The sequence below is a fragment of the Solanum dulcamara genome, chromosome 12 (genome assembly GCF_947179165.1).
Source record: "Solanum dulcamara chromosome 12, daSolDulc1.2, whole genome shotgun sequence".
Lineage (NCBI taxonomy): Eukaryota > Viridiplantae > Streptophyta > Magnoliopsida > Solanales > Solanaceae > Solanum > Solanum dulcamara.
Window position 1 is genome coordinate 6,979,789 of NC_077248.1, and position 20,350 is coordinate 7,000,138.

Genomic DNA, 20,350 nt, shown 5'->3' on the forward strand with positions numbered 1-20,350 from the left:
TAGTACTTAAAATTATGCAATGCATTTTGTATTGTAATTTTTAAGAAAAAAAATCCAAATTAGTACTTTGAAATTTTATTTATTCCTAAAAAATCATATATTTAAAATTGGAAATGAATTATTTAATTTTGAGTTTTTCAAGTGTTATTCCGTTAAAATTAAGAGCGAATTTGTACCAAAGAATAATGAGAGGGATATATTTAAATCGAAAGTATAACAGGAGGGGCATATTTAGCCCGAAAGCATAACGAGGGATATATTTAACTATTTCCCATTGTAGAGAGGTATATTTAATCCTTTTCCGTTGTTTTAAACATTAATCTATAAGCAAGTGCGACTCAAAAGTTCATTTGAACGTCTTTCGATGAAATATTATATTATTTATGCACGGTGAAAATTATTTTTTTATGTATATCCAGTAAGAGTGAACCCCTTTGACTTTTTTATATGTTTACTTCTTTATATTTTGCACCTCCTTAAAAAAATTCTGACTCCATTAATAGTCATATGATATTGCCATATTTTTAATCTAAAAGTGAATGTAATAATATAGGGATTCATATATAAGTATAGTACAGTATCTATTTAGATAAGCTCGGATAAATATCCATGTTAATAATTTGCACCAAAAACACGGAGACATTTTTTTTATATCACTTTTTAACTATGGGTAATTATTATTTTACTTTAATTTATAACTTAACTATCTTATATTGATACAATTTTGCGTTGACAACGAGTATCAGTAATATCCCGAAGCCACAAAAGATGGTTTAATATAGAAGTATTAAATAGGTAAGTTGGATTAAATTTGAGTGGATCAAAATGAGTTGAGTAACTCGTCCAAAAAGTTATTTGGGCTGAAATAAGTTTGATTGAAATGAGCTAAAAAAATGTGGATCATAACCCAATTCATCAAATATTTACTATATTTTAATTACTTTATTTTATTTTTTATAGTTTTTAAGTACCTACTAAAACTAATTTTTTTTAATTATGACTATATATAACATATCAAATAAAAAAGATGATTTTTTAAAAATATTTTAACAAGATTTCGTACGGATCAATTTGAGCTACATATACGTTTGATTTTAATAAACTGAAATGAATTAGGCTGAAATGAGTTGTGCTAATAAGCACACTAATAACCATCCCAAACATAGATAAATTGGATAGATTATATTTTCATAGGTTAAATTTACGATTTCTAATAAAGAAGAATTAGTAATAATTATGAAACAACATTATTCGACCTAATAATGAGATGGACGAAATTTGTGGAAACTCTGATGCACGCCTGTGCAATTATTCCATGGCTTCTCATTACTATTTTTCTTCTTACCCCATCTCAATCAACACTATAATATTAACAAATATATATTTTAAACCCACCAGAATTAGTGGGAAAAATTGATCAACCTAATAGTCACCAGGTTTTAATTTATTTTTTTACCAACTTTGTTACATATTGGTATACAATTACAGTTCGATTTCTTTGGTTGATCTAATTTATAAAGTAGACACCATATATATATATATTTTGTATATTTAAGCATTATATTCATATATTATACATACTTCTATGCATAACTAATGTATACATTTAGTATATTTTGACCATATTAATGAATAAATTTGGCCAAGGGCATATATATCCGATTTTGGGACCATCATTTAATAGTCATATATATAATGAGTAAAATTTATAAGTTTATTCGCTTTAGAATAACTTTAGACATGTGGTATCTAAAATTAGGTTTTACTTCGGAATAATATCATATAAATAGTATACGTCTGAAATTTCATATGGTTGAAGTTCAGTCATTTTTGTATGAACTCAATCATATGTGGTTGAATTTCGTCACTTCTTATATTTTTGTATGAAGTTGCTCCAAAATGGATAGACAAAACATAAAATATGTTTAAATTGACTTATTTTAAGTATTTTTAAATCAAAATAGCGTTTAAATACTTTTGAAGCTAATGCAAAAAGTTAGAGAGCCACGGAGGTTGTAATTTGACAAATCGAGCAAAACTATGAATTTAGATTTGAAAATAAATGATTTTTCTTGATAAGACAATTGTAGATGATGAATTCCAGCTGTTAAATAGACAAAACATTGTACTATGATGGTTTCATATGATGTAAACCTTTTTTTTCTTAACACATCTATAATACATGGTACGATTTCGTTTCGATATTCCTTGTACTAAGTAGTTAAAGATTTGTCTAATTATCATTATGCAGCATAATGCTGTGATTTGCCCCACAAAATGTGGTATCTTGAAAGAACATAATGATGTGATTTCGACCGAAGATAAATGGTAGGTGATGCTCAATTTGAATAGGTCAATATGAATTAAACTAATAAATGGACAATCAGTTAAAATGTTATTTGAATTGAGATAAATTGAATCAAAATAAACTAAACAATCAATCAAAACGAGACATTTCTTCGCTAGTTGGAATAAAAACCTCAACAGCAAATCTCATGGCTTAATTTTGCTATTCATAGTGGTTTGCACAGCCAGCTAATTTCAAGATTATTTTAGATGTCTCTTTTTGGCATCTTTTTATTATAATATAATGTCATAGAAGAAACAAGAAGAAAAGAGATCAGCTAAGACACAGACAAAAGTGAAAGTTTTTTTTTTTGTGTTTATACAGATTATTTGTTTTATTCTTCTTCTGTAGTATTAGAAAATGAAGAGAATAACAATATATAGTTGACGACAGAGATTCACTTTACGCAGCATGCATTCCATACACCAGCTAATTATAATTAATTTACAAAAAATTAAAGCAATAACACACACGTAAGCTAATGTAAATTATCATGTCTCTATTATTTAAGTTAATTATACATATTAATAGTATAATTTTTAAATATTATATATTAATTAATTAAAACCTTAATATAGCATGACATTCGGGGAGTCTCAATAAAGATCGATCAGTGACCTAAAACTAATTTTAACGAAATGATCAATTGCTTATGATTTTTAACTTTAAAAACATTTAAAATAAGTCAATCCTAACACGTTCTTAGCAAAGTGCTAAAGTTTGGTATAATACATAAATATGATTTTTAACTTGATTTCAACCGACAACTATGACTTCTAACTTTACTAATGCACAAGTAAACACTTTAACTATCCCCAACTTGAACAAATAGACATATTTGTCCTATATGACATCCTACATGACAATTTTATGTCTTACATGACAATTTTGTGTCATACACGTTTGTCTACTTATTCAATTTTATACAAGTTTGAGTGCATATTTGTGCACATTCAAAATTGAAGAACATAAATATAAAATGAGATTAAGTTAAAATGACATATTTATATATTATGTCGGCGAAATTTAGTAGTGCATCTACTATATTCCAAAAGGTGAAAGGGCAAGGGAGTTTATGATATAAAAGGTGTGCATGTCCCATCATCGTCTTCATAGACTTTATACGAGGAGGTTTACTGCCTTCTCTGGTGTGTTGTCTTTCTTACTTCCATTTTTTACCCTCCTATCAAAAATGTATAACAGACACAATCTTGTCACTGTTAATTAAAAAAACTATTTTGTCATTGAAGCTTTTCACTATGACTATTTTTTTATAACAATAATTTGTGAATTTATTTATTTACTCTTAAATATTACTTACAAAAATTCTATGTATGCCACTAGATTCATTCTTCCCGCTGATAAGTATTCCAGATAGCTGGGACCAGTGTAACATAACAACCCACAAATGGGTATGACAATTTGTTTTTTTAAAAAAGGGAGAATGGTGGAACTCAAAATGAGGTGCCAAACAAAACGGTACACTTAAAAAGAGAAAAAACAAAAAGGAACTCCAAAACCAAGAAAAGAGGGAAAAAAATTGTTTTTTTTTTACAATTCAGTATTCGGTATTTTTGTATTGAATACAACTAATCAAAGAAGTTAACAAAGACATCTTCTGGTTCGAATTCGAAACCAAAATATCTATTTAAATATAAAGAAGTACTTATTACACCACCACAAAATTTCGATCAGATAAAATGAAAAAGTTTTATTAGTACTGTATTAGACAAAAGAAAAAGCAAAGAAAGCGAAAAGAGATGTGTTGCAGAGGAAAGAGGTGAGACATTTCTTGTATTACACAGTCAGAAAGAGAGAGGACTAATGTGTGTGTTGTGTTGGCGTGATTTATTACTTTTGCTTTTATCTCTCACTAAAGGAATCTTTGAAAATCAAAAGTTCCTTCCCAAACACTATTTAAACAAATCTGTTTTTTTCTTTTTTGGTAATAAGAGATATCCATTCTATTCCTTAATTAAAATCATCCAAGTTATTATATGAATATAAAGAACTATCGGAAAAAAGGGAAACTTTTGATTTGAGCACACATGTTGTAGGCTTGTTTGACAATATTTAGAGCATGTTTGGATTAGTCGATTAAAAATAGCTGATAAGTATTAGGTACTAAACATTATGTTAATCCTTTTAGTTTTAAGGGGATTAATATTATTTCTAAAAAATAGCAAATATCTATTTATTACTGTAACTGAAAAGATAATTTATGGGACAACATTAAAAGGTAAAATAAAGAACAAAATTTATTTATATTAATTAATTAAATAGAGACAGAAAAATCTTATTCCTTGGAAAGCGAATGAACGTAGGTGATAAAAATAAAATAAAAGAGCGTGTGAGTATTCGTTCCCTCTTTATGTATTTCAACTTTTCATTTTCTTCGTTTAGGAATTATTTTTAATTATCAAATTCCGTCCATAACCCAAGGGAAAATAGTAAATTTTCTAATGTAACCGTATGAAATTGAGTAACTCTGACTTTATTAGGCTTTTAATTTAATAAATCTCATTTTTATTCTTGATCTTTAGTCTTTAGTTCCAATTTAAGAATGAAATAAAATTATTATAATTTTTTCTTAAAATATGGAAAATCTCGTAGGAAACATGATCGCCTCTAGTGAAATTTCTTTATTAAATCAATCAGATAGTATTATTTCATAATGTATCATAATATATTACTGCATCCAACTTATGTTAATGTATTATGTTGTATTGCTCAATATTAAAATAAATTATATCATTTTTACGTAAAAAAAAAAAGACAGGAGTTGCTTCCCTCGAAAAATACATTATATACTAAAGTATGAAATAATTTAACGACAGGGCTACAATATTTGGTCAAACAAATTAGTTATTTATAATATTTTGGAAAAAGATGAGAGTGTGTCCGTTGTGAAGGAAAAGAGAAGGAAGAAGAGACATTTTACATTCTTCTTTTTCTTTCTGTTCTTTATTTTTCCCTTCAATTCTCTTCTTCTTTGCTTGTCTCTTCACTTTTTTTTTACCCATTGTTGAGAGAACCCAAAGCACTTCACAAATTTTCACAGTATTTCAGTCTATTACTCACTTGCAGAACATGAGCAGAGTGCGCATTGCACATTACCACCTGGTATGAATCCCACCACTGAGGACCCAACACAGCCACCACCGCCACTGCCACCGCCGCAGCCACCTCGTTCTTCATTCAGCTGTGACAGACACCCAGATGAAGATTTCACCGGATTCTGTCCAGAATGCCTCTGTGAACGCCTCACCACCTTAGATCAAACTGCAGCTAATAACAATCCTTCTTCTTCTTCTCGTCGTCCTTCTACTTCATCTGCTTCTGCTATTAAAGCCCTTTTCTCAAAAACTTCTACTTTTTCTACTTTTAACCAGAAGCATCCTCCTCTTCCTCCTAAACCCTCTAAACCCACTTCATTTTTCCCGGAACTTCGCCGAACTAAGTCATTTTCAGCTTCCAAAAACGAGGCCTTGAGCTACTTGGGTGGTTCTGGTTTTGAGCCCCAACGTAAGTCTTGTGACGTTCGAGTACGTAACACACTTTGGTCCTTATTTTCCCTTGACGGAGAGACAAAAACCTGCTCCGGAAACCCTCGTTCTGAGGATACTGGTGATGCTTTTGTCAATAGGCCTGTTATCGAGTTAAAAGAAGAAGAGGAAGAGGAACCAGAAAACGATCAAATCAGCCAAATAGGTAACGGAAATGTGGTGAATGAAATAACTGAAGAGTCTCCTGTCGAAAACAGTTTCGGTAGAGAGGTCGATTCAGAAATTGTGGAAGAAGAGCTGGTGAATGGGGATATATTGAAGCCGATGAAAGATCATATAGATCTCGATTCACAGGTGAAAAAGCCTTCAGGGGGAAGGGACTTGAAGGAAATAGCAGGAAGCTTCTTGTCTGCTGCATCGGTTTTCAGCAAGAAATGGCACAATTGGAGGCGAAAGCAGAAGGTGAAAAAACGAAACAATTGCGAGAACTCATCTACACTGTCATTGGAGAAGCCCATTTCGAGAAAATTCAGGGACACCCAGTCGGAGATTGCTGATTATGGGTTTGGGAGGAGGTCCTGTGACACTGAACCTCGGTTTTCTCTCGATATTGGGAGGATTAGTATTGATGATCCAAGGTACTCTTTCGATGAGCCCCGAGCTTCTTGCGATGTCCACTTCATGGGAAGGAGCCTTCCCAGGGTTCCACCTATGGTTTCAGTGATAGAAGATGCACCAGTAGTGCATGTTCAACGGGCGGATGACCAAATTCCGGTTGAAGAGTCACCTGTTTCAGCGAATTGCATTGGTGAGGAAGCTGATTTGCCTGGAGGGTCTGCTCAAACTAGGGACTATTACTTGGATTCGTCTTCGAGGCGAAGGAAGAGCCTTGATAGATCTAACTCAATTAGGAAAACAGCAGCTGCTGTAGTGGCAGAAATTGATGAGATGAAGGCAGTGTCTAATGCTAAAGTTCTGCCTGAGAGGGATTTGAATTCGATTTCCAATTCTAATTCTTTAAGGGATGATTTCTCGGAGACTTTTGAATTGACAGGATTTAAGGATAGTGCTTCTGGGATTGGAAATGGGGGGGAACGGAAGGGATCAAAAAAGTCAAAGAAGTGGGCCTGGAATATATGGGGTTTTATACATAAGAAAGGTAATGGAAACAAAGATGAGGAAGATGACAGGTATAGTAGATCAAATGGAGTGGAGAGGTCATTTTCAGGATCTTGGCAAGACACGAGGAGGGAGACAAATGGTGATTTAAAAGGGGGTCTTAATAGGAATATGTTTAGGAGTAATAGCAGTGTTAGTTGGAGAAATTCAACTAATATTGGTGGATCTTTTGGAACTGTGAGGAATCTTGGCATTGATACTAATGGCAATGGTAAAAAGAAAGATGATTTTGTGTTGGAGAGGAACCGGAGTGCAAGATATTCGCCTAATCATATCGATAATGGGTTCTTGCGGTTCCATTTTGCTCCCATGAGAGGCAGCCGCAGAAGTTTACCAGCACAAAGTAGGCCAAATGGGAGGAGCGTACTTCGCCTATACTAAAATCCAAGGTCCTTGGTGTTTCTTTTGTTTAATTGTTAATTTTGTCACTTGTGTCATTGTATTTTTTGACTATGCATTTGTCATTAGAATGTTTCCTGGACTTGTCGTAATATATTGACATGAAGATGAAGTCTTTTCTCTGTCTCTAGCCTTCTTGATGTCTATCTGATTTAATTCTCAATGAATTAGCTTTATGTCTTAAGTTGAGTAGGATTATTGTATCTATACATGTTTGGGAATTGGTAATCTTTCTTCTTGTCTTTTACTTTTTTTCTCCATTTGTTTAGTTTGTTAATCTTACCTCCTTAAATTCCATATTCACCTGTATATTCCATGTTCCTTTTTAACAATAGTTCCAAAAAGGAAAAATGGTGACTTTAACTGTCATATTTGGTTAGTATGACAACTAAGGATCTGTAATCTCACTTGATACTAGTTTCATGGTGCTTCAAATGTCTACTTATCGTTGTCTGTTAAAACTTTATGTTAGAATCGTTTCTCCACATATTTAACAGCCAGGATATGACAAGTCTCGCCCATGAAGATATTCCTTGCTTCTTGAGTTCATTATTGTGTGTTAGTCGTTGTCGATACAGAGTAGTCCTTGTCAAGGAAACGAAACATAGTGGATCACCCACCCAAAAAAGAAAGAAAAACAATAATGTGGTTGATCAAATGAACTGATAATTTTTTTGACTTTATTTGTTTCTAGGTAAAATCAAAGTCGATGTTCTTTTTGAAACAAAGTTCTATACTTTCTTGTTTGTACCTCATTGGAACTGACCCTTATTTTGTTTTCTCATTTTATTTCCTTTTAATACAGGAACACAACTTAAGGCTTTAGATGTATTGCAAGTTTGTTCATCTTTCTTGGTAACAATCGTGAGAGTGAAGTCAGTCCTGTTTAAGTTTTCCTCATGGACTTGTTGGTTAGAGGCTTTAACGTAATTCAGTCCGATAAGGTTGGAAGAAATCCAGCGTCCCTGGGAGAACTGAACTTACCAAGAGAGCATTGGATTGCAAAGATGCGAACGAAACAGATTCCTCAGTTTAAAAAGACAGTTGTTTACGCTGCTGACGTATCGGATAGAGATTTGAGTAGAAAAACTGAATCTTTCTTCCTTCAACTGTAGCACATACATATTTTTTTTTATCTGAATTGATATTTGTAGTACAATGCCTGCATGGTTCAGATAATATGCTTTTGGTCCTGCGGATATATTTATATAATATATAGATTTACAACTTATTATTACTTGCTTGATTGGGGTCTGTAATCTTTATCATGCAAAGGGTTATTGGTTAAATATAAAAGTGATAAATTGATCATGTTGCACTTGAAAGTCTTACTAGTATTATTATTTTTCATCTTAGATGATCATTCTATCTTGATAGACTCTTCTGAGCATGTGATTTTTAACCAATTCTCAAGGGGTGCTTTACTGAGCTCATCTTTTGAAGCCTTAAAAGCTCTCTTGTTCTTCATCCCAATAAAAAGATACAATCTTTTTCAATCATTTGGGTCAATGGTGAAGTTATTACCTATTTGCCTAAGCCTATATCCCAACACAGAAAAAAACATCAAGTTATTTCTTCATATTTGCCTAAAGCTCGATTAGAATTATTACCACATCAAGTAAAATAATTGAGGTGTAAAAGAACTGGTCTAAACATCTCTATTATCATATTTTGTGAATATTCTTTCCATGTTTGGTCTATTTCAAAAAGAAAAAAGTACCATATGTGTGTTAATTGTTAACTAAGTTTTAGTCTCTATGAAGTTCCTTCAAACGATTCATCATATATTTATCACAATCCTTAATAGCAATATGATTTTAGAAGTTAACATAAGCAGAATTTTTTTTTTCCTAAAAAAGAAGAAATTCTACAGTCGGTAAAAGGATACAAATTCCAAAGGGATTTTTAAATTTAAGAAAATTTGAAAGCGAAGTATATTATTTATAACTGCAAAAAGAATGTGGTACAATAAATGAGGTTACTCTCATTAACTAAAGTATAGAGATTTCGGTTTCAACCTAAGTTTTTGATAACAAGCGCTTTTCCAAATGAGCTCGCGATGTGAATTCGAATTAATCTACTCCAAAAATAGAGTTTATTCTTACACTTAGCACGCGACAATATTATAATGTTGAGTTAGGTAAATATGGTAATTACATTAGGTCTGTTTATTATTCAGATAACATAAAATGGACATAGTAATGATTATATGTCAGATAGTGTGAGGTGTTTTCCTCATCTTAATGGGAAATCAAAGGAATCAACAACAACCGCCAGCTCCAAAAAAATGTTTTAGCTTGGATACTTTACTCAAGTAAAAGTCTCAATAATCAAACTCTGCTTTTGCCATTGAAGTCAAAAAGTGACAAATTTAAAGAACAAATATTTTACATGCCTTACTCATTCAATTCAATAGTATTAGTCAATACTAAGAAAAAGATGAAAAAGAAAAGATGTAGTAACAAAGGATAGGCTCGAAATCCTATGGAATAATGTCGACTTTTTTACCCATTAAAAACCTCCTCGTTAGTGGAAATGGTTGGCAAAGATTTTCTTGAAAACATTTGGGATTTGCCTTCTCTTTTTCACCAGGTAGCCAATAGGAATGTTGTACAACGTACTGTATGAGTTTGCATAACACATCTAAATCTTACTCCTTTAGTCCCCATATAAGTGTTATACTTTTTCGTTTAGATCTAAGTTTATAAGCTAATAAAATTTTCTTATGAAAATTTAAAATGTTTATATTGATCACTCCTAACTTAGGACTTTCTTACAAACGCTTTTGATTTAACTAATTTTTTAAAATACTTTTTTATTCTCAAAATACATTTTCCTAGGCTAAACTTTATTTTTACTCTAAATTCATCATTTCTCATTTTCTTCACAAAGATACTTTTACATGTATGATGTTTTGTAAAAACTTTTAAGTTTTAAGGCTATGCTATTTAAATAAAAGAACAACTTATCACTATTCTTTTAACCAACAAACACATAATGGATTATTATCAATTTTAGCATTTTTATCCACAAATAATTATAACATGTAAAAAATTATGGAGTATTAACAAATTTGAGAATTGTAAAGCAAATGATACGGGATATAGATAGGAAATAAATGGAAGTAAAATAATTTGCTTTAGTTAGTTTTGAGTATTAGATAAGTTATGAGGCAATTACCAACATGGTTATAGCGCAATGATGAGACTGCTTCATAAAGGTCTTAAGTTTGAGCTTTGACAATGGAAAAAATCATGTGGTTCCGAACATAGGTGGAAACTCAAAAAAAAGAGAGGAAGTTGTGAGGCAATTTGGTATGGTGAAATAGTTGTTTGGAGCCATGATTTTAACTAAAAGAATTTAAAATATGAAGACGTAAATATATGAACTAGCCGAATGAGTTGACACTTACTTCAAATACATAGAAATAATTTTAATTATGTATAAATAATGTAATTTACCATCGGAGGAGGTTCATCCGAACCTCTAGCTTCAAGCTAGCTCCGCCCATAGACATGTTGGGCTGGATATGGGAGAGTAGAAGCCTGATGTATATAGTTATATGTGTCCATTTAAATGACGCTCTAAAGGTGTTTGATGAAATGTTTTAAAGATGGTTCCTTCCAAATGTGGCCCGTTTCAGTATTTTATTCGATGGACCATGAGTTTTGGCAGCGGTTAATAAGGGGGTCGCATGTGTTGCCAAATGTTTTGTATAATGAGATATGCATTGGTTTATGTAGGTATGGCAAATTTAACGAAGAATTGGAGTTCGGGATAGGATGGAAAAAGATGAGTCAAAAATGGATTTGTTCGCTTGTAGTTCCTTGATTCGTTTGTTGGTGAATTGGCAACGTTATATGGGATTGAAAGGATTCCCAATAAATCATTGAGAATGCTATCACTTGATGTAGTGGAATATAATCTATACTCAATGACTGTTGTAAGGTTGGAAAGATTAAAGTGTTACGAGTTTACAGCAGTTGACGGGCTGTGTGAATTTGAACAAGTCTTTAACTTAGTTGAGATTTTGAAATGATGGAGGAGAAATGGATTCTTTCACATATTCGTCTAGTTAGTGGATTATGCAGAGAAGGAAAAATGAAGTAACTTCTATGATGGATTTGATGTCAAAACAGGGAACTAAACGATACTCTCAGCTTACAATGACTTGATCAATGACTTTGTCCAAGCTTCTTAAATTGGGAAACGCAATCAAATCTTTTGGTGATTGTGAAGTACAAGATATAGCTTGTTACAAGCTGGTCTTTGCCCAAGCAAAAAATATTAGACATGATCCACAACTTGTTGAGCTAAGCTGTTAGCAAGGGTTACAAACCTGATGTTACCAAAGCAACATTATAATTCATGTGTTTTGCTCTCATTGCAAACTTGAGAATGTATTCTACATGTTTCTGAACATGTGCATTTGGACTGTAAGCCAAATCTTTTCAATCATTACACCCTTATAGATTGGTTTAATAATGCTAGAGACTTTAAAGCTTAAGGAGTTTCACTTCTCAAAGTACACTCTAGATAGATACCAATTTGTTCTTGAATAAAGCTCAGTTCAGGAAGTCATTCTAACTATGGATGCATGGTATATGTGAATACACTTGTTAAAGCTATCAGATGATTCTTTTTGCAAGTAAGAAGCTTTCAGGTTCTAAATTCACTCTATGTTCTATATTAATGTAAGTTTGCTTTCTCTGAAGTTGATTCTGGAATTCACAATGTAGTGAGAGAAAGATTGCTTCTTGGTTGCAGGATTGCCATTTTATGCTTACTATGAAGGCAAATTTGTCACACAATACCACGCTTCATGCTTTGAACCATAACAGAAATCTCCTTTCACCTCAGATGATTATATCAAACTCCCTCCATTTCAATTTGGTTGTCCTGTTTTGACTTGACACGGTGTTTAAGAAGTAACTAAGACATTTGATTCTTGTGGTCTTAAATCAAAGATATTTCAAATGTACCAAAAATGTCCTTTAATCTTGTTATGTTAAGCATGTCACATGGAAAGTTAAAATTAAAGAGTTGCCAAAAAAAAAGAAGAAAGAAAGTAGAGCAAACAAATTGAAACGGAGGGAGAATTATCATTAGCATGCCTGGCTATATTTGGTCAAAGTTATATGTAAATATCATGCATGGGTTTCTGTTGTGTGCGCCTTGTTTTTCTACGAACATTCCTCAATTCTGTTTTTTGCTACAAGTTTGTTAGAGTATCCATGATATTTCCATGTGTTTGAGAATTTCCCTGAAAGACTGACTTCAAAGATGTTAAAGTCACCAAGTCAGTGCACCAGATATCATAATCTCATTATAACTCCCTCCTCCTAATATGCTTATTGATGCTTTTCATAGGAATGTCTGCTAAATAGTATTACTAGTTTATCTAAGTATGTAGTTTGGAGAGGAACAGTAAAGGGAACAGAATATGTCATTAAACAGTATTGGACTTTTCATGTGAATGACATGATGATAGTAAATGTACTGATTGTCCTTGAGTTTCCTTTAACAACTGCAATAATTTGGAAAACCAGAAAGTATCTGTGATCTAGACGACCTAATTTTCGGTCTGATGGAATGGCATGTTTGACGTGTTGAGAATGCTAGGGAGCTGATTATTTTTGTTTCCTTAAAGATAGATGTTCTCTGTTCTGATGATTTTCCCATGGTTGATACACCCTGAGTGCTCCGAATAAGAAACTTTCCATCAATAGAGCCTAACTCCTCTTAGACTTGAGGATTCTTGAAGGATGGTGTGCTTCTCCAGATCACATCAGAAATGTAGGAGATCCAAATCTGAGGTCCTATAACTTCTATATTCTCTAGAATTCAGCAGGTATCATTCCTTTGATCGATAAAAAGCATCCGATACATATCCAACTTTGGTGGCTAGTGTTGTCACCAAACATGCATGATGCAAGACAAAATTTGGCATGATATATCAGTCTCAAGTAATAAGATTTTATTTGGGGTTATAACTCATGCTACAATACTAGTGGTTTTCCGTATAACAAGATAGGGTTTCACTTTTTGACTTCTTTGGATTTCTGTTTTCCCTCCAGTTCTGTTTCTGATAAAACACTCTGCTCATAGATGACTTGAGAAAGCAAACACACCAAAATAATTCCAAGAACTGCACCTTTTCTCCAGTCAGAGGGTGAAGAGATGAAAACATCTGCAATTCCAACTACTACAAGGCCTATAAATGAAAGGTAAACCGTCCTTCTAGTCGTCGATCCAGCATTTTCTCTACTAAGTTGCTTAATCTTCTCCATCTCCTCCTTAGCTTTTGCTTTGTCCACGGCCATGGTTTGTCTTTGCCTTAAGTTCTTAAAGAAAAGCCATTCATTTCTTTCCTCCTCCATTTGGTCTTCAAATTCTGCTAACTTCTTTTCATTCCCTTCAAACTCTTGTTTGTTCAACCCCACTGATTCTTCAAAAGCTTGCATTTGGTTCTCTATGTTTCCCATTATCTACTCCACAAACAAACAAAACAACAACAACAAATAAACAACTATGTTATTCAGATATGAAATCTAAACTCTATATTAACTGTTAGGAAATTAAGATTTATCTAAGAAACTCCTACTTAGTAGATATTTTTATGTAGTAACCAAGTCTTTTATTTAAAACTTAGTGGTGGTTAGTTGGCCACAATAAGTGGTGGTTAGTTGGCCACAAAGAGTGGTGGTTAGTTGGCCACAAAGAGTGGTGGATAGTTGGCCACATATGTATTGTGTGGGTTTTTTTTTCTGCTTGTTTTGTGGTTTGTAGTCCTCATACACACACTATATATATGTGTGTGTAGCCTATGCAATTATCAATCTAAGAAATAAGAAGAATACTTAAAATATTTCAGCTTTCTCTTCTTCTTCCCTGCAGTTTTGTAGCAATTTACAGCTACATTTTAATTGCTTCAACTTTCTGTTTTCTAATCCTTTTTTCCCTTCTTGTAACATGGTATCAGAGTCCATTTCTTACGGAATCTGAATTTGTTTTTTTTGTTGATTGGCTCATCTTTTTTAAGCTTTTTTTCTTGGATCTGTTTGCTAGAAAATATGGCACCAGAAAATCAACCAATGACGGGTCCTCCGATTTTTTCTGGCGATAATTATCATATTTGGGCCATTAAAATGAAGGCCTATTTGAAGGCTCTCAACTTGTGGGATGTCATTGAGAGAGGAGAACCTGTTGTCCAGCCATTGAGAGACAACCCAACTCTCAATGATATAAAAAAGTATGATGAGTTGGTGACTAAATCACCCAGAGATCTCACTTGCATATATTCCAGCCTTACGAAAGTGATGTTTACAAGGATTATGGCTTGTGAGACAGCCAAAGAAGCCTGGGATAAGCTAAAGGAGGAGTTTGAAGGCAACAACAGAGTTAAATCCGTTAAGGTCTTAGCTTTGAAGAGGGAGTTTGAGCTCTTGAAGATGAAGGATTCGGATAGTGTGAAAGAGTACTCTTCCAAACTGATGGATATTGTGAACCAAATAAAGATACTTGGTGAAAACTTTCCAGACCAGAAGGTTGTAGAGAAGATCATGGTCAGCCTTCCGGACAAGTTTGAATCAAAAATCTCAGCTATTGAAGAGTCTTGTGACTTGACTACTCTTTCAATAGTTGAGATGATCTCTAAATTGCAAATCCAAGAGCAACGGGTAACCATGAGAAGCGAAGGGACAATCGAAGATGCCTTTCAAGTAAGGCATAAATTCAGGCAACAAAATGAAGAAAAAAAAGTCTCTTTAGACCACTCTGGAGAGGTGAAATCTGGTGGATACCAAGGTGAATCATCGAGGAGAGGTAAATTTCCACCTTGTGGTATTTGTAAGAAGACAAACCACTTGGAGAAGAATTGTTGGCAGAAGTCCAAGAGGTCCCTTATTCAATGCAGATATTGCAAGAAATATGGGCACATTGAGAAGTATTGCAGGCAAAAGTAAACTCAAAGTGGTCAGTCTTTCCAACGAGTAAATTTTGCGGAAGATCACCAAGTTGAAAAAACAGAGGAGGAGGTATTCATGGCTTCGCACACATCACATGTTGATCGATGCAATTGGTATGTCGATAGTGCGTGCACAAGGCACATGGCAATTGATGAAAATCTGTTTGTTAGCTTGGACAGGTCTGATAGGACCAAAGTGAAGCTTGGAAATGGTGCACTGATGCAAGCTCAAGGTAGAGGGTCTGTAAAATTTCCTGCGGATGAAGGTATGAAAATCATAAATGATGTTCTTTATGTGCCAAGCTTAACTCAAAACTTGTTGAGTGTTGCTCAGTTACTTCATAATAATTACTCACTTACTTTTAAGGATAAAAAATGTGTCATTTATGATCCTAAAGGTTGTGAAGTAGCTAAAATTAGCATGATTGGCAATTCCTTTCCAATTTTATGCTATTCTGCTGAAAGTTGCTCTTTCAATGTTGAAATGAGTGATACTTGGCTTTGGCACAAAAGATTCGGTCATTACAACCTTAGTTCATTGGTGTATATGCAATCCAAGGGTATGGTGCTTGATGTACCCAAAATTGACATGTGCCGAGATATTTGTGAGTCATGTCAACTTGGTAAATTGCATAGACGATCCTTTCCTAAAGGAAGTCTTTGGAGGGCGAAGGAAAAGCTAGAGTTGGTTCATACAGATATATGTGGACCAATGAGGACGTCTTCTTTGAGTAGGAATAAATATTTTATTCTCTTTATAGATGACCTTACTCGAATGACATGGGTCTTTTTTCTAAGTAGCAAAGTTCAGGTGTTCTCTATTTTCAAAGAATTCAAGGCTATGGTAGAAATTGAGAGTGGCTGCCGGTTGAAGTATATCAGGTCAGATAATGGAACAGAATATACTTCACATCAGTTCAGCAAGTATTGTAAAGACTTAGGTATTCAACAACAATTCACTGTAAGCTACACTCCAGAACAGAATGGGGTTTCTGAGAGGAAGAACAGAACAGTGATGGAGATGGCAAGATGCATGCTGGCAGAAAAGAAGATGCCTAAATATTTTTGGGCTGAGGCAGTCAATACTGCAGTCTATTTGCTGAACAGGTTACCAACTAGAGCACTCCAAGACATGACACCATTTGAAGCATGGAGGGGTATAAAGCCATCTGCTAGACACTTAAAAGTCTTTGGTTCAGTCTACTATGCACATGTTCCAGATGCTAAAAGAGGCAAATTGGATAACAAGGCAGAACTCTGTATTTTGTTGGGCTATAGCACAGTTGCAAAAGGGTACAAAGTGTATAATGTTCGTACGAAGAAGGTGCTTATCAGTAGAGATCTTGCGGTGGACGAGTCTAGCCACTATGATTGGGATCGAGATATTGTTGAGAAGAACCAAGATGGGAGCACATCAGTTGCAGCTCAAAGTCCGCGGACGAGTGATATTTCTTCCAGTCCTATTACTGGAGCAGGACACCTTTCAAATGTTGAATTGACAACTAATTCTCCAGTTTTGAAGACCAGGTCACTAGCTGAAGTTTATGAGCAATGCAATTTTGCTCTTGTGGAACCATCTTCCTTTGAAGAAGCAGCAAGTCATGAAGCTTGGATTTCCGCAATGGAGGAGGAACTTTCCATGATTAATAAAAATGATACGTGGGAGCTGGTTGATAGGCCCGAACAAAAGAACATTATTGGTGTTAAATGGGTCTATAGAACGAAGTTCAATCCAGATGGATCCATCTTTAAACATAAATCCAGGCTCGTAGTTAAAGGCTATTCCCAGCAGCCTGGAGTGGACTTTGGAGATACGTTTGCACCTGTTGCGAGGCATGAGACAGTAAGATTTCTAATTGCTCTTGCAGCACAGTACAAATGGAAAATCTATCATTTAGATGTCAAATCTGCATTTCTAAATGGATTTCTTGAAGAAGATATTTATGTTGAACAACCTGAAGGTTTTATAGTTGCAGGTGAAGAAGACAAGGTGTATAAGCTTAAAAAGGCTCTCTACGGTCTTAAACAAGCTCCGAGAGCTTGGTACAGTAGGCTGGATACTCATTTGTTGTCTTAAGGCTTCAACCGAAGCCTAAATGAGCCTACTTTATACTTCAAAAGGCAAGCTGATGGAAAGCTAATTGTGATATCCGTTTATGTTGATGATTTGATGATCACAGGTGAAGATTCTCTTACGGTTCAAGAAGTTAAAAATGCGATGCTAAAAGTTTTTGAAATGTCTGATCTAGGGGAGATGAAGTTCTTCCTGGGAATAGAAATTTCTCAATCTTCTGAAGGAATTTTCTTATTCCAAAAGAGGTATGCCCTGAATCTCTTAAAAAAGGTTCAAGCTTGATAAGTGCAAACCTGTTGCAACTCCACTTGTTGTGAATGAAAAGTTAATGAAGGATGATGGAGAAGAACGGGCAGATTCAAAACTTTATAGGAGCCTTATTGGAAGCGTGTTATATCTGACTGCTACCAGGCCAGATGTGATGTTTGCAGCTAGTCTACTGTCCCGATATATGCAATATCCCAGCACCAAGCATCTTGGAGCTGCTAAAAGGGTGTTGAGGTATATTAGAGGGACAACTGATTATGGCATTTGGTATAGAAGTGTGGAGAATGGATCTCTTATTGGCTATTCAGATAGCGATTGGGGTGGATGTGTGGATGATTACAAAAGCACATTTGGTTACTCCTTTTCATTTGGTTCAGGCATTTTTTCTTAGAGCACAAAGAAGCAAGATATCGTAGCTCAATCTTCAGCAGAAGCCGAGTATGTGGCAGCTGCATCTGCTACAAATCAAGGAATTTGGTTAAGAAAAATCTTGTTTGAATTAGATCTTTTGCCAAAAGAACCAACAGTGATCTATGTAGACAATAAATCAGGCATTGCTATGGCTAAAAATCTAGTGCAACATGGAAGGACGAAGCATATCAACATCAGATTCCATGCTTTGCGAGATGCCGAGAAGAATGGGGAAGTTAAGCTGGTGCATTGCAGAAGTGAAGAACAACAAGCCGATATTCTAACCAAGGCTCTTCCCACCAATAAGTTTGAGTTTCAAAGGTCATTGCAGGGAGTTTCAATGAAAAATCTTAAGGAGGAGTGTTAGGAAATTAAGATTTATCTAAGAAACTCCTACTTAGTAGATATTTTTATATAGTAACCAAGTCTTTTATTTAAAACTTAGTGGTGGTTAGTTGGCCACAAAGAGTGGTGGATAGTTGGCCACATATGTATTGTGTGAGTTTTTTTTTTCTTCTTGTTTTGTGGTTTGTAGTCCTCATACACACACTATATATATGTGTGTGTAGCCTATGCAATTATCAATCTAAGAAATAAGAAGAATACTTAAAATATTTCAGCTTTCTCTTCTTCTTCCCTGCAGTTTTGTAGCAATTTACAGCTACATTTTAATTGCTTCAACTTTCTGTTTTCTAATCTTTTTTCCCCTTCTTGTAACATTAACATACGAGTTAATTTCTCAATGGTCTCTCAACTATTAGTTATTATCTCAGAAAGTCACTTTCTTTGTTGAAAAAAATGTTACTTTCTGAGAAAATAACTATTAGTTAAGTGGCCATATGAGATATCAACTCAATAACAGACCCTTGCACCAGCTTCATCTAGTTCTTTGAGGGCATTTTCACCAATCTGGTCCATTTCACTACTGGCTTCTTCAGCAAACTGTGTTAGATATGCAGATCTTTCATCTAAGTATTCGGTTAGACGAACTTTCTGTGTTTGAAGCAGAACAATTGTGGCAAGCAATTCTTGCTGACGGATATCTCCTTTACCATCTGAATCTGAATTTCTTGAGTACTTACAAAAGGAAATGAAGGTCCTTTTTCTCCTAAAACAACTTGTTCTATTAAAAAAAGCTTGTTGTGTAGATGTCAAAGATGAGTGAATAGATTTTGGATGGATCATTTTCTTTGAAATTTGCACAAGTTTAGGTTAGGAAGAAAAGGATGGAGAGCAAAAGATTAGTGACTATGAGAGGGATGCAATGGAAGAACTTTTGAACCTCTTATTAAAACCACATTATCCATTTCATTTTTTTTTTGAGAAAAAGAAGTGAATTGGTCATTATTTTGGGGTGGTCCTTAAAGAAGTTCTTATTTTTTATGGTGGGTTATAAATATGTATGTTACATTGCATTGAAAAGAGGTAAGAGCTGTGCATAACATCCCATCATCTCCAAATCTCACTTGTGGAATTACTTATCATTCTTTAACTCCAAAGGGGTATTATGTTGTATGCACTTGTAAAATGAGAGTAGTTTTATATCTTACTTTCTTGCGACTCCTATCAGTATTAATGTCCTTATAGTTTTATGGGAAAATTATGCGGATTGACAAATATTACTATTATAATTATGCGATACGGTATAGTTTCAATTAATTACACGAATTAGCTATAATTTAATGAAATTTGCTATACACAAATCTGGGGGCTGATATATATAAATCTCTAAAGTAAATTCGAAAGCGATTATACAAATCTGAAAAACGAATATACAATTCTAGAAGCGAATATAGACAATCTTTTTAAAAACTCAATTTGTATAATGTAGCAAGATATTCCAATGAGAAAGCCCAATCTATCTCTATATAATAGGAGAGACAAAAGGTATCACATGACAGCCTCACAAAAATTCTCAATTTTTTATTCATAAAAAATATTTTTCTTTACATTTTTCAAAGTTATTTTTATGTTGTTACGTTATTTTTAATAGGTTATTTTTTTTTCATAAGTAGTACATTTTGACAGTTTTCTAATCATGATAATGGTTATTTGTTTAATCTAATTTGACTTTTAGTTTACGGGAGCATTTTTAAATCTTATATTAAATAATCTGCATAAATCATTTTTAAATTTATTTAATCATTTAGATTAAAAATTAAATTATTTAATCATTTAAATTAAAAATTAAAAAATATATA

The 20,350-nt window shown here is 33.7% G+C and overlaps 2 protein-coding genes across 2 annotated transcripts; one reads left to right on the forward strand and one right to left on the reverse strand.

Annotated features, from left to right (window-relative positions):
• The first annotated feature begins 5,187 nt into the window (after positions 1-5,187).
• On the forward strand, positions 5,188-8,662 carry LOC129877180 (protein OCTOPUS-like). Its single transcript, XM_055952666.1, has 2 exons — positions 5,188-7,421; positions 8,237-8,662. The coding sequence occupies exon 1, from the start codon at positions 5,473-5,475 to the stop codon at positions 7,411-7,413; it is 1,941 nt and encodes a 646-aa protein (XP_055808641.1). The 5' UTR covers positions 5,188-5,472; the 3' UTR covers positions 7,414-7,421; positions 8,237-8,662.
• Positions 8,663-13,393: 4,731 nt separating this feature from the next.
• On the reverse strand, positions 13,394-19,506 carry LOC129875512 (uncharacterized). The gene is made up of 2 exons (XM_055950789.1): positions 19,014-19,506; positions 13,394-13,919 (listed from the first exon to the last, which is right to left on the reverse strand). Exons 1-2 carry the CDS (start codon positions 19,332-19,334, stop codon positions 13,470-13,472), a joined length of 771 nt encoding a protein of 256 aa, XP_055806764.1. The 5' UTR covers positions 19,335-19,506; the 3' UTR covers positions 13,394-13,469.
• Positions 19,507-20,350: the final 844 nt, after the last annotated feature.